At 41.6% G+C, this 12932-nt stretch overlaps 2 protein-coding genes across 4 annotated transcripts; one reads left to right on the top strand and one right to left on the bottom strand.

Annotated features, from left to right (window-relative positions):
• Positions 1-134: 134 nt before the first annotated feature.
• On the top strand, positions 135-2812 carry cdca3 (cell division cycle associated 3). Its single transcript, XM_034697302.1, has 6 exons — positions 135-266; positions 865-1012; positions 1105-1225; positions 1316-2212; positions 2288-2352; positions 2504-2812. The coding sequence occupies exons 2-6, from the start codon at positions 884-886 to the stop codon at positions 2594-2596; spliced, it is 1305 nt and encodes a 434-aa protein (XP_034553193.1). The 5' UTR covers positions 135-266; positions 865-883; the 3' UTR covers positions 2597-2812.
• Positions 2813-3325: 513 nt separating this feature from the next.
• Positions 3326-11692, bottom strand: gnb3a (guanine nucleotide binding protein (G protein), beta polypeptide 3a). Of its 3 annotated transcripts, XM_034697313.1 has the most exons (10): positions 11486-11692; positions 9587-9853; positions 6787-6905; positions 6467-6612; positions 6140-6203; positions 5436-5598; positions 5258-5324; positions 4977-5178; positions 4669-4885; positions 3326-4506 (listed from the first exon to the last, which is right to left on the bottom strand). In XM_034697313.1, the coding sequence occupies exons 3-10, from the start codon at positions 6841-6843 to the stop codon at positions 4400-4402; spliced, it is 1023 nt and encodes a 340-aa protein (XP_034553204.1). In that variant the 5' UTR covers positions 6844-6905; positions 9587-9853; positions 11486-11692; the 3' UTR covers positions 3326-4399. The 3 variants fall into 3 exon arrangements, with proteins under 3 accessions (XP_034553204.1, XP_034553205.1, XP_034553206.1); XM_034697314.1 differs by lacking the exons at positions 9587-9853; positions 11486-11692 and adding an exon at positions 7706-7822; XM_034697315.1 differs by lacking the exons at positions 9587-9853; positions 11486-11692 and adding an exon at positions 6993-7084.
• Between the last annotated feature and the right edge of the window lie 1240 nt (positions 11693-12932).

Genomic DNA, 12932 nt, shown 5'->3' with positions numbered 1-12932 from the left:
AACAAAGCATGCATTTCATTTCTACTTTCAAATGCGTTATCAACTAAAGGCCACGCCCTGTTCCAGAACGCCGAGCTCTCAGCCAATCAGCGCAGGGGTAGCAGAGCGGAAGCGGACGCTGATTGGTTAGTTCAAAAATAACAAGCACGCAACACCGCCATTTAAATGTTTTAAAAACTCGTGTGATTTCCTTGTGTATCACAAGTTTTGAATAGTGAAAAGAGATCTAGCAGCACGTCTGACCCTCAGCCTTCGTCCTTTATAAGGTAAGCTAGACAATAGCCTGCACATGAAACTGTTGTACAACTGTGTTGTTGTACGTTAACGTAGTCTGCGTCATTTAGACTGTGAAAACTTATTATCACAACCTTATAACTTTACCTGATTTTAACGAAAGAAAGCCACACGCTGACTATCACTGGCTGAGCTATCCTGTTAACTTACCACTACTTCCACCACTGTTGCTTTCTACAATGCTAAAACATTTGAATGTAAACATGAAATACTTGAAGTAGTTTTTAATCAGATTACATATCAACAGGCACACGAGGTTGAAATATAATATTTTGCAACTGGGTAAAAATAGATTACATACTCATGCATTCATTAGGTAAGATAATCCACTGAGTTTTCTCAAATGTATTTTTATACCTTTCAGTCTAATTTTGTTTGTAGATTATTGTGGCTATATGACTCTACACTTTTCAAAGTATGATCCGAGTTTTGTGATTTATTTATCAATATATGCGTTCCTTTTCTATGATTTATGTTAAGATGCTAATAATGTGTTTTGCATTGCTTTTTGATATTCATTCAAGTAAAAAAAACTGCACCCCATTGTTTTCTTCTATTCCTATGCTGCAGTCAACCTTTAATAAGCATCATGGGATCCAGTGAGAGCAAGTTAGCTGAGTCTGCACCAATTAAACCAGAGTCAGCTATCAAAAACAATAGAATCCTTCAACTGGATCCACGCTCCCCTTCAACAGGAATTGATCGCACACCCATTCAGGTATGTGACAGCTTAAAAAGTCACCCTAGATATTGTTAGCTGTGGAAGGGAAACCCTAAAACTTGTGTAACCATACCTTATATTTTTCTTAGGTTTCTGGGCCTGTGTCTAAAGCTGTTGCCGAAGTTAAAAGTGAGCGTCCACAGGCATTCACCGATCCCCGCTCACCATCTGTCGGCATCTCCCGCACACCTGCCAGAGACGTTATGAGAGGTGACTATCTGATAAAGAATCATCTTCAGCTTAGCTCCTCTCACTTGCAAAACCCTCAATAACATGATGTTTTTCTGTTTGCCCCTCTAGTGACAGTTGGATCCTTTGCTCGCCGCCTGGGCATGCTTTTCCATAATGAGGTTGAAGGCAGAGCCCCTGAAGCCCCTCAAAAGGGCTTCAGTGATTCAGTGGAGGAAGAGGTGGAGAGTGAGGAGCTGGCTTCCACTGAGCCACTCTTGACCCCTAAGCCCTCCCTTGTCTTCAGCTCCCTGGCTGAACACGCTAACCTTCTTTCCACTCCTGAAATCCCCACTCTCCAAAGTGCTGATGTTTGCAGCCCCTTTGTGCATCTCAATGAGCCACAGGTGGAGGTAGAGGTAGAAACTGAGGCAGACTTTAGCCTAGAGGAGGCTGAAGAAGCAAAAGAGTCTCCTCTTCACAAGAGACTGAGCATGAGCCTGATAACTTGCCATGAGGGAGCAACCTCAACCCAGGTCTTTGCTGAGGTGCACTGTGATGGTGCATTATCTCCAGTGCAATGTGGGGAAGTGGAGCCACCCAGTGATGGTGTGGATCACCTTTATGCCCTTCCCTCGATCACTGTTGAACCAGAGTCTCCTGCTGAGCCTCCTCTACCAACTGAAACAGATGTCTGCCAAGCTAAAGTCTCCTCTGTTGAGTCAGAGAAGCAAGAAGAACAAAAGCCTTCTCCTGAGGAAAGAGAAGAAATTGTTAAAGAGCCAACTGCTTCCATCCCAGAGCAGCCACAGGTCTGCACCGGCATCCGCTGCCCCACCTTTGACTCAAAGAGCCCGAGTCAGGCTGTGTTCAAGCCGCAGTGGTTGGGAAAAGGTTTTGGAGCCTCTGGGCTCAGAGCTAGAGGAGTGCAGCGGGGGAAAAGTGGCTCTTCTCCTCTTGCTGTCAGTGTGGCTGTGAAGAATGTGTCCAAAGAAAACAAGAGGCTGTCTGGGAAACTGAAGCAGAAAGGTGTGTAGAAACATTGCAGCTTTTTATAATTAAATGAAAGGAGATGTTGCTTGACATTTTTTTTTTTTTTTAAAGGTACTGAAGGCCGTTCCCCACTGCAGATTCTAAAGACGACCAACTCACCCAGGAGTCATCACCAGGTACTGTTTAAAACCTGTTAGTGGGTCCTCCATGTTTATTTTTTTACTCTATTGGAACCTGTATCAACTCTTTATATGGTTGTCCAAAAGTGAATTACAACATCGACTGTGAATGAACAGATAGGGTAATTTGTTCTTCCCCTCTCTCCAGATGAAGCTGAAGGTGTCTACTCCAGATAAGCAGAGGCTTGGACAGGTAGACCGCAGAGTGCTGGCAGTGTGTTTGGATAAGGAGAACAGATGATTCACTGTAACACTGTGTACAGGAAACTGACACTTTGTTTTTATACCTGTGTCTAACAGGATTTTATATGTACAGCTTTCTTAAACTCTGTTTGTTCTGTATATATTACTTTAACATCCACCTTGAGAAGGTTTCTGTCCTGTTTTATTCTATCTAGTCCTGTTCTTATTTGTTCCTGTTGTAAATAAAAATAAACATATTTGGATTCCTCCTTCAGCGTTAGCTCCTATTGTATTTTGTAAAAATGTTCACTTTTGTGTCTATGGCCTCTCTATTTTTCTCAGAGAATCCCTTTTATGTAGTTTAGTTTGCTTCATTATATGGTAAAAAAAAAAGGATACAAATTCATGCAACTGCATTTTGAATTTAACAATCCCTGGTTACGACACTGATGTTGAAGCCTCTCCTGGGTTGTAATGCCTCAGCAGTAAACACTAGAGGGAGCCTAGGAATAACGCTCAACATTCAGTGTTAATCCATGTGATGCTGCACTACATTTGGATGCTCTTATTTTTTATGTTTTAAAAGAGTTTTTGTTTTTGGTGTCTGAAACAACTAAAGATGATCTATTTTGCTGGCGTCTTCATAAAACAATAATAAAAAAAATATGCTTCGGCCGAGTCTTATTGAAACGCCTCACTAAATCTGTTCCTCATGAAGTCTTTACATGTTATTAAAACCATTAAAAGTTAAGACCGAACACCAGAAATAAACACTTCAGTCTTTCTTTGCTGAATCCCATGTTTATTTGACAGTCTTTAAGAAAAGGATTATTGTTTACTATGCACAGTGCGTATCCAGTGATGGAAGAGGCAGTCCAAATTCTCATCAGAACTTAGAAATTACACATTGTGTTTGTGTGTGTATGTACATTAACTGTCCTTCAAGTGTACCATGCAGAGGAAAAGATTAAGATATATTGCTCATATGCACACAACAGACATCATCATCCGTAAAACAGTCATACAAAAGCTCCTCCCATCCTGAGACAAATGGGTCATCATTTTTTGTAAGTGCTTAGTGAACCATGAAACCATTTTATCATCCCATCTGTCGGCTCAACAGTTTACCCAAAGCCCTTTCCAGGCCTAGCTACTGGCTGATGGTGTGGGGGTTAGGCTAAATGATGATACCCCCAATCCTGGTAAATATTGTCCATCAAACATATACAAAACAAATCAAACACTAATGTAGACATCTGCAAACTAGAACTCCATTTTAATTAAGATTAGAAAATGAAAAGAAAGAAAATGTAAGCAGGGGATTCTACCAAAAACTAAGAACAAACAACAGTCTGAAACAAAAACGCAAATGCTCATATTATATCATATGACATAACTCATGCTTTGATACAAACACAGCATTTTAGCAGAGCTACTTTGAACCTACACAGGCTGTAACTTACTCAATTCTATCTTATCAAGTGTGCTACCATTTCCATTTGGCAACTGTTCTCATTGGGTGATCTCTGAATAGCTACAATAAATGTGCATATTATTGATTTGAACCGCAATATAATAAACTATTGAGAGGAATGATCATTTCCAAGGCCCCCACAACCCTTAGTCCCACCCACAAATTCCCCCATAATGTGAGACTGACAGAGAGGGCAGAAAATCTTCACATTACAACCCCCTCTCCAACATTAGAATGGACTTGGCACAATTAAAATACCCTCTTCTCACCCCACGTGGCTCCTCAACCCTCACCCCTCCCTCAAACCCCAATTGCTTTTTTATCTTCTACACTTTCTCTCAGACGGATGTTTACTGCTCTCTCTCTGCTCACTGGTGGAGAACAGCCTCAGTTCCATATCTTGAGGAAGCTGTCCCAGGATCCTGTGCAACAAGCCATGCCGTCTGAGGACACTCCGATACAGCTCACTCTGTTGTCATGACCAGCGAGCACTCCTGGACAAGCACAGACAAAAAAACAAAACATGATGTCCATGTAAAAAAGTGGCACCAAAATGACTTGGAGGCAAAACACTCCATCACCTACCAAGCCTTAAAATATGGAAGTCTTATGTGGAGTAAATATAGCTGCTAAATTTACTGTGTCTAATTTCTTACCAACTCTCTCAGCTTTCAGTGCATCCCAGATGTTGACGTTGAAGTCATCATAGCCGGCCAGCAGCAGGCGTCCAGACAGGGACGGGGCAAGCGAGGTCACCCCACACATGATGCCGGAGTCCTGGTAGGTGATGAGCTCCTGATCGGCTCTCAGGTCGTAAAGTTTGCAGGTGGCATCATCTGATCCTGTTATCACTGCGTTACCATTGGGAAAGAACTAGAAGAAGGACAAGTGATTACAAATAAAGCATGAGAAAAAAAAGTTAGAGCTCTGTTAGAAGTTTGGTTGAAGTCCTTCTCATCCTCACCCCGATTGCGTTAATGTCGCTCTCATGGCCTCCAAAGGTCTGTCTGCATGTACCCTCCCTGATGTCCCACAGCTTGGCCGTGAAGTCGCACGCACCTGAGATGAAGAACTTGAAATCTGGGGACACGGCCAGGGACATGCAGTCTCCCTGATGTCCAGCAAAGATAGTCTTCTGGGTCCCTGTTTCAATGTCCCACAGTACGCTAGAAAGAAACAAAGACATTTGTTCAAATTTGAACCACAGAGCGGGGAAATGTGACTGACTGCTTCACTTATTCCTACCAAGTGCAGTCTCCAGAGCTGGTGATGATCTCAGAGTCGCTGACGAAACGACAGCAGGACAGGTAACCTGTAACACCATGGAAATATTACGTAAGATACCTCAAGCAAAAGAGTAATCAAGAGAGACTCACTTACAGTAAGAGCATCTGCAAATCCAAGAGGTTTCATTTGTTTGTACCTGTGTGTGCAGCCAGCTCACGCATCACCTTGACATTCCCATCTTTGCCCTTCAGGTTGTAGATGGAGCACATGTTGTCCAGACCGCCACATGCCACAAGGTTTCCTGAAGGAGCATAGGCGCAAGTCATCACCCACGATGACTTGAGAGGGATGGCGTTCACCTGTAGAAACAAAGAAAACAGTGGAGTTGAGTCTCTGAATCCGAAGCTACAAACACTTACAGGCCCTGAGAGGAAATCTTTGAATCCCTTAAAGGAGAGTGACTTGATATGAAAACACTATTTTCTTCTAGATACATTTAAGCAATACAATATTAGAGATACATGTTTTCTTTTTTTGTCTCTGTGTGTCAGGCAGAATCTGGCGACTATTAGTTGCATGGTTATGCAAGTATGATCAACACATGCTGACCTCAAAAAGCACATTAATGAGGTTTAAAAGTATTCTGTACACTTCTAATAAATAAGATTTCAAGATGTTCTTTGATACTATTATTCAAGCTTCTTTTTCGCATGTTTAAAACATTCCAGCGGCTTTAAGAATTTAGGTTGTGCGTGTATTTTTGGGATGTACACATCAAGGGTCCGGCCTCTGTCAGCAGCTATTTAACTTTCAGCTAATTTATGACACCACAGCGTCAACATTTTGCCCCTGTCTACAATTCCTGTGATCATTTAACACATTTCCATCGATATGTCCTACCTTGTTGGTCGTAATGCTGTCCCACACTATGAGTTTTCCATCTTGTGAGGCACTGACACACAGCCTGGGAAAAACAACAAGGAAAGCAAAGGGAAGAAAAAGAGAGACAGCATTGTTGATGTTAGCAAGGAAAGGAGCAAATATTAGACCTTAGTTGTGTTCCTCTGAGTTCATCCAGTTAAAAGAAAAGTTTCCTTCACAAATCTTTCTCTTCCTTTGGTCTTTATTTAATGTAATATACTATAACCCTATCACATCTTGGTTGGCTGTGGAATAAAACACCTGATGTTCTATCAATATGTGAAAAACAATATATGGTGTCATTACGTGGAGTCAGTGCCCCAGTGCATGGCGTAGATCTTGGCAAGGTGACCCCTCAGTGTTTTCCTGGTCTTCAACTGGACTCGGCCCACCACGTTGACCCCGGCGGCCGCCTCTTGAAAAGTTGTGTCCTGCACCGCCTTTCGTGCAGCCTGCAGAGCAAACACAAACACAGGTCGTCCGTTTTTTCCCAGTGTTGGTTTAAGATGTGGTCATGAATCATATATAGAGATATTTGTGAAGGGTAACAAAACAAGCCACATAATGACGTTGGCGATAAATACTGTTAACAGCCACACAGTTCTCTTAGATAATTGCCTACTAACTGTGATCTGGTCTTTGAGACTGTCTGCCTCCTTTCGCAATTGCTCCATTTCACCCATGGCGATGGTTTGTAGGCACTGTCACCAATGGAGACAGGGAGATGGGAGGAAAGATGATAATCCTGAAAACAAGAAGAAGAAGAGAGACAACAAACTTCCGTCACTTGGTAAAAAATGTGATTTGATGTCTTTTCTAGTAAAATCATTACCTGATGGAATTTTACCTGCACCTTCCTGAGCCTTTTTTAACCCTCCCTCGCTCCAGCCTCCAAGTAAGTGCTATTTTGCAAGTCAAACTGGCCCTCGTCTACTTTGCAAACTCTCATAAACAGGCAGGAGCAAACATAGAAACCCACAGAACACACCTACACATGCATTCATGTGTGTGCACACACATACACACAAACACACGCAGACTGCATGAATATTCAAGCATGGTATTAGCAGTGAAAGTATTTGCTCTTCAGATGATGAGACACTTGTTCAGCACACACATCCTCACCCTGAATGTACACACAAACCAGTATGTCCTGTAATAATGTCATCACTGTGTCTATCGGCTCTCTCTCGCTTCAAAATTCACTAAAGTGACAGACAGAAGGTTTGTACTGTTTGACACGCCAGTGAGCTCTCACTTGATGTTGATGGCTATTGAATTTGGTAATATCGAGATTAAATGAGCAACGTTTAGCAGCAGAAGCAATCACCTAATGGACAAACTCATACATGTGTCACAAATGTAATCAAGGCAGAGTCATGGTTTCAAGCTGATCTGACAAAAAATAGACTAACTTTAGAGCTAAGCAGTAAAACAGACTCAGCTTTAACCACAACCCCTCCTCCCTCCACTCATCAATGCTCACTCAACACCTGCAGACATTACAAATGACTTTTTACATCATGCTATTTTTGAAAATCTTACCTTGATACTGAATAGGAGGGGAATACCTGCGTCAATCTTATCGTATGTGTCCCTGCAGCAATCTCTCCCTCTCTCTCTCTTTCACTATTTGAATGAGCGTCCCTGTCAAAACACATGACCAGGTGGATTTGCCTCTAATTTGTTTTTAGTGAAAAGGAAAGGAAGGGAGTGAACTAAGGAGTGACTCTTTTACAAAAGAAAGGGGTTTGCTTCAATTGTTTGCCACTGGGCTTTATCCTTTATCTATTTCTAGAGCTTTCAGGGTGGCCTGAAATGTGTCAAAATGAAATTAATTTACAGCCTTTAATGGAGCGCAGCGCCTCCTAACACTTCAGTAGCTAAAGTTTGTTTGTGCTGCCTCAAACAGCTGATGACTGCATTGCCCTTGACGTTGGTGACATGGGATTTTAGGCCTTTGTTCCAGATGGGAAACCGCTTTGATAATGTGCGTTGTGATGAACACTTCAGTTGTGCTATTACCCTTTTGCCATCTTGTCCCTGCCCCATTGTTCCATGTGATTAAATGACTGCTAGGGGTTTGCTGGACGGTGAAGTGCATTAACACAGCCAGAGAGAAGGGGGGTGGTGAGGGAGGATGGAGGGTAAGAGGCGAGGCAGGCAGGAGAGTGAGTTTTAAATCCTACTGGCTGAGATTTTAAGGGAAGCCTTTTGAATCAAATCTGCTCTCATCCGATTACTGACTGCTCTTTGCATCTGGATAAGAGATGGAGAGAAGGGGGGGAGGGAGGGCAGGTAGTGGGATGAGAATGAGGGAGGGGGGAGTTGGAGAAGGAGGAGCAGGAGGCAGAGAGAGTTGTGAGAGTGGGAGACTATGTAAGACAGAGGGTTTTCAGTAGGACTGGGCCTGTGAACTTGAGTCTGACTGGTGGCTGTGTCATAAAATATGACTCTGAGTTGTTTGACTGCATGGTAATTATTTGTTCCTCGTATTTCCTGTATGCCAGTTACACAAAACTAATAGGCTGTGTTTGCCTAGAGTTGGGTAAAGTGACGATTAATACACTACGAGGGAAAAGCAGTTGTCTGTAAACACCGTTTTAACCACATGGTATATACCGACATGACCAAACATTTGGTGTGGACAGTTGTGGACCACATTACAAGTAAATAACAAAGACTGATTTATAACATTATTGGGTTGTTATAGGGTTTTTGCATAATGTATTCTCTCTCAATTGTTGTAGTACGGAAGAATTCGGAAACAATACATGAATGTATCATTAAATACAATATAAAGGAGGTTTTGTCCTTTTGGCCCTGATGTAAACTAACTCCTAGTTATCTTTCCTTTAATAAGTGAAGTCATTTAAAGATAAAACCTTACTATTTTACATCCAAATGTTTGCACCATGGAAGAATCATCCAGATTAACAACTTAACATAGTTATTTTTTCATGTAGATTACGTCTGACAGTATTTAGAACCAGACAACAAAAGGATTTTTTGACAGGTTATCAATTCACATGACAAAACAAGCACTGTATGCTGATCCCATGTAAATCCCTCTGTCGTGTCTGCCATGGACAAAAGATAAAAGTGTGTAAATGACGTAAATGTGTGTCACTTGAAGTTTGAATGGCATCCCCATGTCTTATGTTGTATAATGTTAGATCTTTTTCACATAAAATCACAAAAAATACCATATTTAAACAGAATACTTTTAAAAAACAGCATTTTTTAAAACAGAGTAACTAATAGTTTTATATTTACAAAGTAAAAACTTTTTCAAATGTTGGTGATAAATCTCTTCCAGCCTTGAACTCAGTTTCAACTCGACCCTTTGAATCTAGTCCAACATCTGAGCAGCCTGAGACAACTTCACGGCTACCAAAGTATGTAAACACACAACAGTCCACTCACCACTCAGGAGTCTCTCTTCTCAAGGTGTTTAGATAGATCTTCAGTCAGTCTTCCTCCAGCCGTCTCTCTCTGCTTGTTATCATAAGTTCAGCCTGGCTGTCACTACACTTTCTCCCTCTCATTCACTTTTGGTATCACACACACAGTAGGCTATTCCTCCGTCACTCACTCTCTCCACTGCTCCTGTGAGGAACAGATGAGGATTGGAGGGATGAAGGGAGATCAGTGATGAGGGGATAAACCCTGGGATGGACAGAAAGAAGAGGGCTGGAGGGGTGGGGGTGGGGGGGTGGGGGTGCAGTGGGGGTAAAAGAGACAAAATAGGGAGAGAAGACATTAGGGGAAACCAAACAAGGTGCAGAGCGTGGATACGGGGTCACAAGACATAAGCCGGGCTGAATCCAAATCAAAAAGTAAGAGATGGAAATCATGGAGGGGAGGGGGAAAGAAGACAAATAGAGGACCTGGGAACATGGCTTTTTATGGTGCTGAGGTGGTCTCAAAAAGATCTCAGACTGGCAGGAGGGTTTGTGTTTTGTAAACCTGAGGTGAAGCTAATATTAGAAGGTTTATGGGCAGAGAAAGGCAGAGCAGAGATCAGACAGGGTACAGTGGTGATATTGAGAAAAAGTGCAGGATCCAGGAGTGAGGTCTGTCTGGTTCAACACAAACATAACCACCAACTAGAAAGAAGAGGGTGCTTTTTACAACTTTGTTTTCCTGCCTGTCACTGAGTGTGCACTCCACTCCTGTGGCATATTACCTAACTGAGTAAATCACCTGTATTAGTTATGAAACAGCACAGCTCTCATTAATTTCATGTTAGCACTTTCAGGCTAAATGCTGGTTAACTGCGTCCATTTACTGGTTAAATCAACGTCTATATTAGAGAATATTAGTTTCCTTTCATCATCAAAGGAAGCAACCATCCATACCTCCCATGAAGTGTTCACATAAGCTTAATCAGAAAAAAGCTTTATTCAGTAAACAAATTACAAAATGTGCATGGTGTCTAATATGCTCAGTTGTAGTTTTCTGTTAATAGATATAATAAAACAAGCTGTGAACACAATGATAAAGTTTATATTTACAATCAAGTGGAACTATTAATAATATATATTTTATAAAATTAGTCATATATCTATATCACATATTTATTTTTGCTGAAATCTGTAGTTCTTTGGTTAGCAAGAGTTAATTCTTCCTTCTGCTTTTCAAGGGCACACGTCTAACACAGATGCTAGCTGCTCAGAGGGAAACATTTAAATAACAATAAGCAGGATCTGAATTTTCAATAGAGCCCAGGATGGTGCTGTAGCAAACCCTGACCTCCTGTCAGAAAAGAGTCAAGGAAAAGTTTTGCACGTGTATGAAAAGCAAACCTTTAAAAATAAAATGTGTTTATTTTTGTACAAATAACAATAGAGAGTCTTATGTTTTCTTAAAGTCATCTTAGTGTGTTTACATGCTCATTTGTATACCAGCATTGAGCCTCTTCCTAGAAAGGATCTCATTCAGGATCTGATTGGAGCCTGACATACTTAGTTATTCAAACTTTTGTTAACACACTATCAGTGTCCAGTTTCGTCTTTGTCCTAGCCCGATCAGGAACCTTGTTCTGTCCAAACAAATAATAATAAGATCCAGGATTAGGTGTTTCCCTTCCACAGTATCCTGATTCAAGACTTTTCCAGAGCTTTGAAACCTGGACACAATTTTACATCATAAAATACCACTTTACTGGAATAGCCTACTTCAAAACCTCAACCCTAACCAGGAAACTCAAGCACATGTAAACCCAGCCACAAAGGGTTTCTGTTGTGCGTTTGTTCCCACTCTCTTGGGTAATTTTAACATTCAGTGTGGATAAACTGAGTTCTGTAGTTTGACAGCGCTGACCTTTGCTCACTCAAGCACAGTGGAAACAGAAGCAGACTGACAGAGCCGGCTGTGCTGACCCTGGATTTATAGAGATGGAGTTTGGGTGCTGCACACTGTAGGATGAGATGAAGCATGAAAACTCAGAGAGAACCTAAAGGAGAGAAAAAGGATTTGCTTGCAGGCACACAGCAAATGGCGAGGATAAAGACAGAGAAAGAGTGGGTTATATCTGTGTACTGAAGACTAGTGATGTCTTTATCTCGCATGACTAGTTCTGTAACATATTTTATCTTTCCATTTGTAGCTTAGATTATAAATAGTACTGCTCAACTTCCTCTGGCATATTAATTCCATAATATGGAGTCTTTGTCTTTTGTGGTCTTTTAAAGCCCTGCAAAAGCCTCAATATGGATAAATGGGGGGAAGTGGGTGAGGGTGTGTGGATTGAGGTCGGGTGACTGGGTTAAATTACATATTAGTCTTTTCAAAAACAACCATTAAGACATGCATAGAGAACAACAACAACAAAAATGGACCCTTCTGTTGAACGTTAGTGGTTAAATTAAAAACTGACGTGAAGCATCCTACAGGAGTGAAGAACAGACACTGGGTGGGTTGTTTGTACAGAAATAAAATGATAATTGAGGTGTGGAAGTGCAACAATAGGGATGAGTGGTAAATCAACTACTTTCAGCTATAATGCCAACAGGATGCACTGATTTCACTTTTATAACTACGCTGTTAGACCTTACATAATTTCTGCTAATGATATGAAATACGTGAAGATGACGCAATATGGCTATAAATGACATACATTTCTGCCAACTGTGTAATTGGAATGATAGACAGCCTGGGTGCTTAGTGTGTGGGTTTCTTAGATGCATTATATAGTTGTAACACCCACTTAAGAGCAGATTAATGCAGACTTTTAGGGTGCAGCGTGGTTTCAGCGTGTGAGGGAGAAAAAAGGTTAAAACCAAGGCCGACCGACCCAGTTCTGTAGCAGAGGGTGGGATTATCACACGGGGCGGGGGGGGGGTGGGGGGGGGGGGTGGGGGGGTGGGGGGGAGTGAGAGTGTTAATATGGGCCATAAACAGTACTTGACTCGGTACCTAATGCACTGCATGGTACTAAAGAAGGGGGGTTGAGTGGGGGCACTGGTTGTAATGGGTAGGATAAGGTGGTAGAGTGTCAGTCCGGTCAACATGAATGATTAAATGATCTCTGGCTGGATTAATATTCCATATTCTAAATGGGAGATTTTTTAAGCTTCATAAACAAATGCACTCATTTATGAGGGATTAACAGTAATCTCTCTATTTCTATCCTTTCTCCCTCCTGTCTACCTCTCTCTCTCTGTTCACTCTTCTGCCGTGTACTGTACTTTCTCATGCTCTACAACAATGTAACTACTTTTGTAGTCCTCTACTTCTGTATTAAAATCAAATCTCATATTTATCACAC

Source organism: Notolabrus celidotus, chromosome 12 (assembly GCF_009762535.1).
Source record: "Notolabrus celidotus isolate fNotCel1 chromosome 12, fNotCel1.pri, whole genome shotgun sequence".
NCBI classification, from domain to species: domain Eukaryota; kingdom Metazoa; phylum Chordata; class Actinopteri; order Labriformes; family Labridae; genus Notolabrus; species Notolabrus celidotus.
This window is presented reverse-complemented; position numbering and strand designations above follow the sequence as displayed.

Coding starts and splice junctions, on each gene's coding strand:
- gnb3a (XM_034697313.1), bottom strand. CDS start 6,843: ATGGGTGAAATGGAGCAATTGCGAAAGGAGGCAGACAGTCTCAAAGAC. Junction 6,204..6,466: donor CACTGGGGCACTGACTCCAC/GTAATGACACCA, acceptor TGTTTTTCCCAG/GCTGTGTGTCAGTGCCTCAC. Junction 5,179..5,257: donor AGCTCTGGAGACTGCACTTG/GTAGGAATAAGT, acceptor GTTTCTTTCTAG/CGTACTGTGGGACATTGAAA.
- cdca3 (XM_034697302.1), top strand. CDS start 884: ATGGGATCCAGTGAGAGCAAGTTAGCTGAGTCTGCACCAATTAAACCA. Junction 1,226..1,315: donor TGCCAGAGACGTTATGAGAG/GTGACTATCTGA, acceptor TTGCCCCTCTAG/TGACAGTTGGATCCTTTGCT. Junction 2,213..2,287: donor TGGGAAACTGAAGCAGAAAG/GTGTGTAGAAAC, acceptor TTTTTTTTAAAG/GTACTGAAGGCCGTTCCCCA.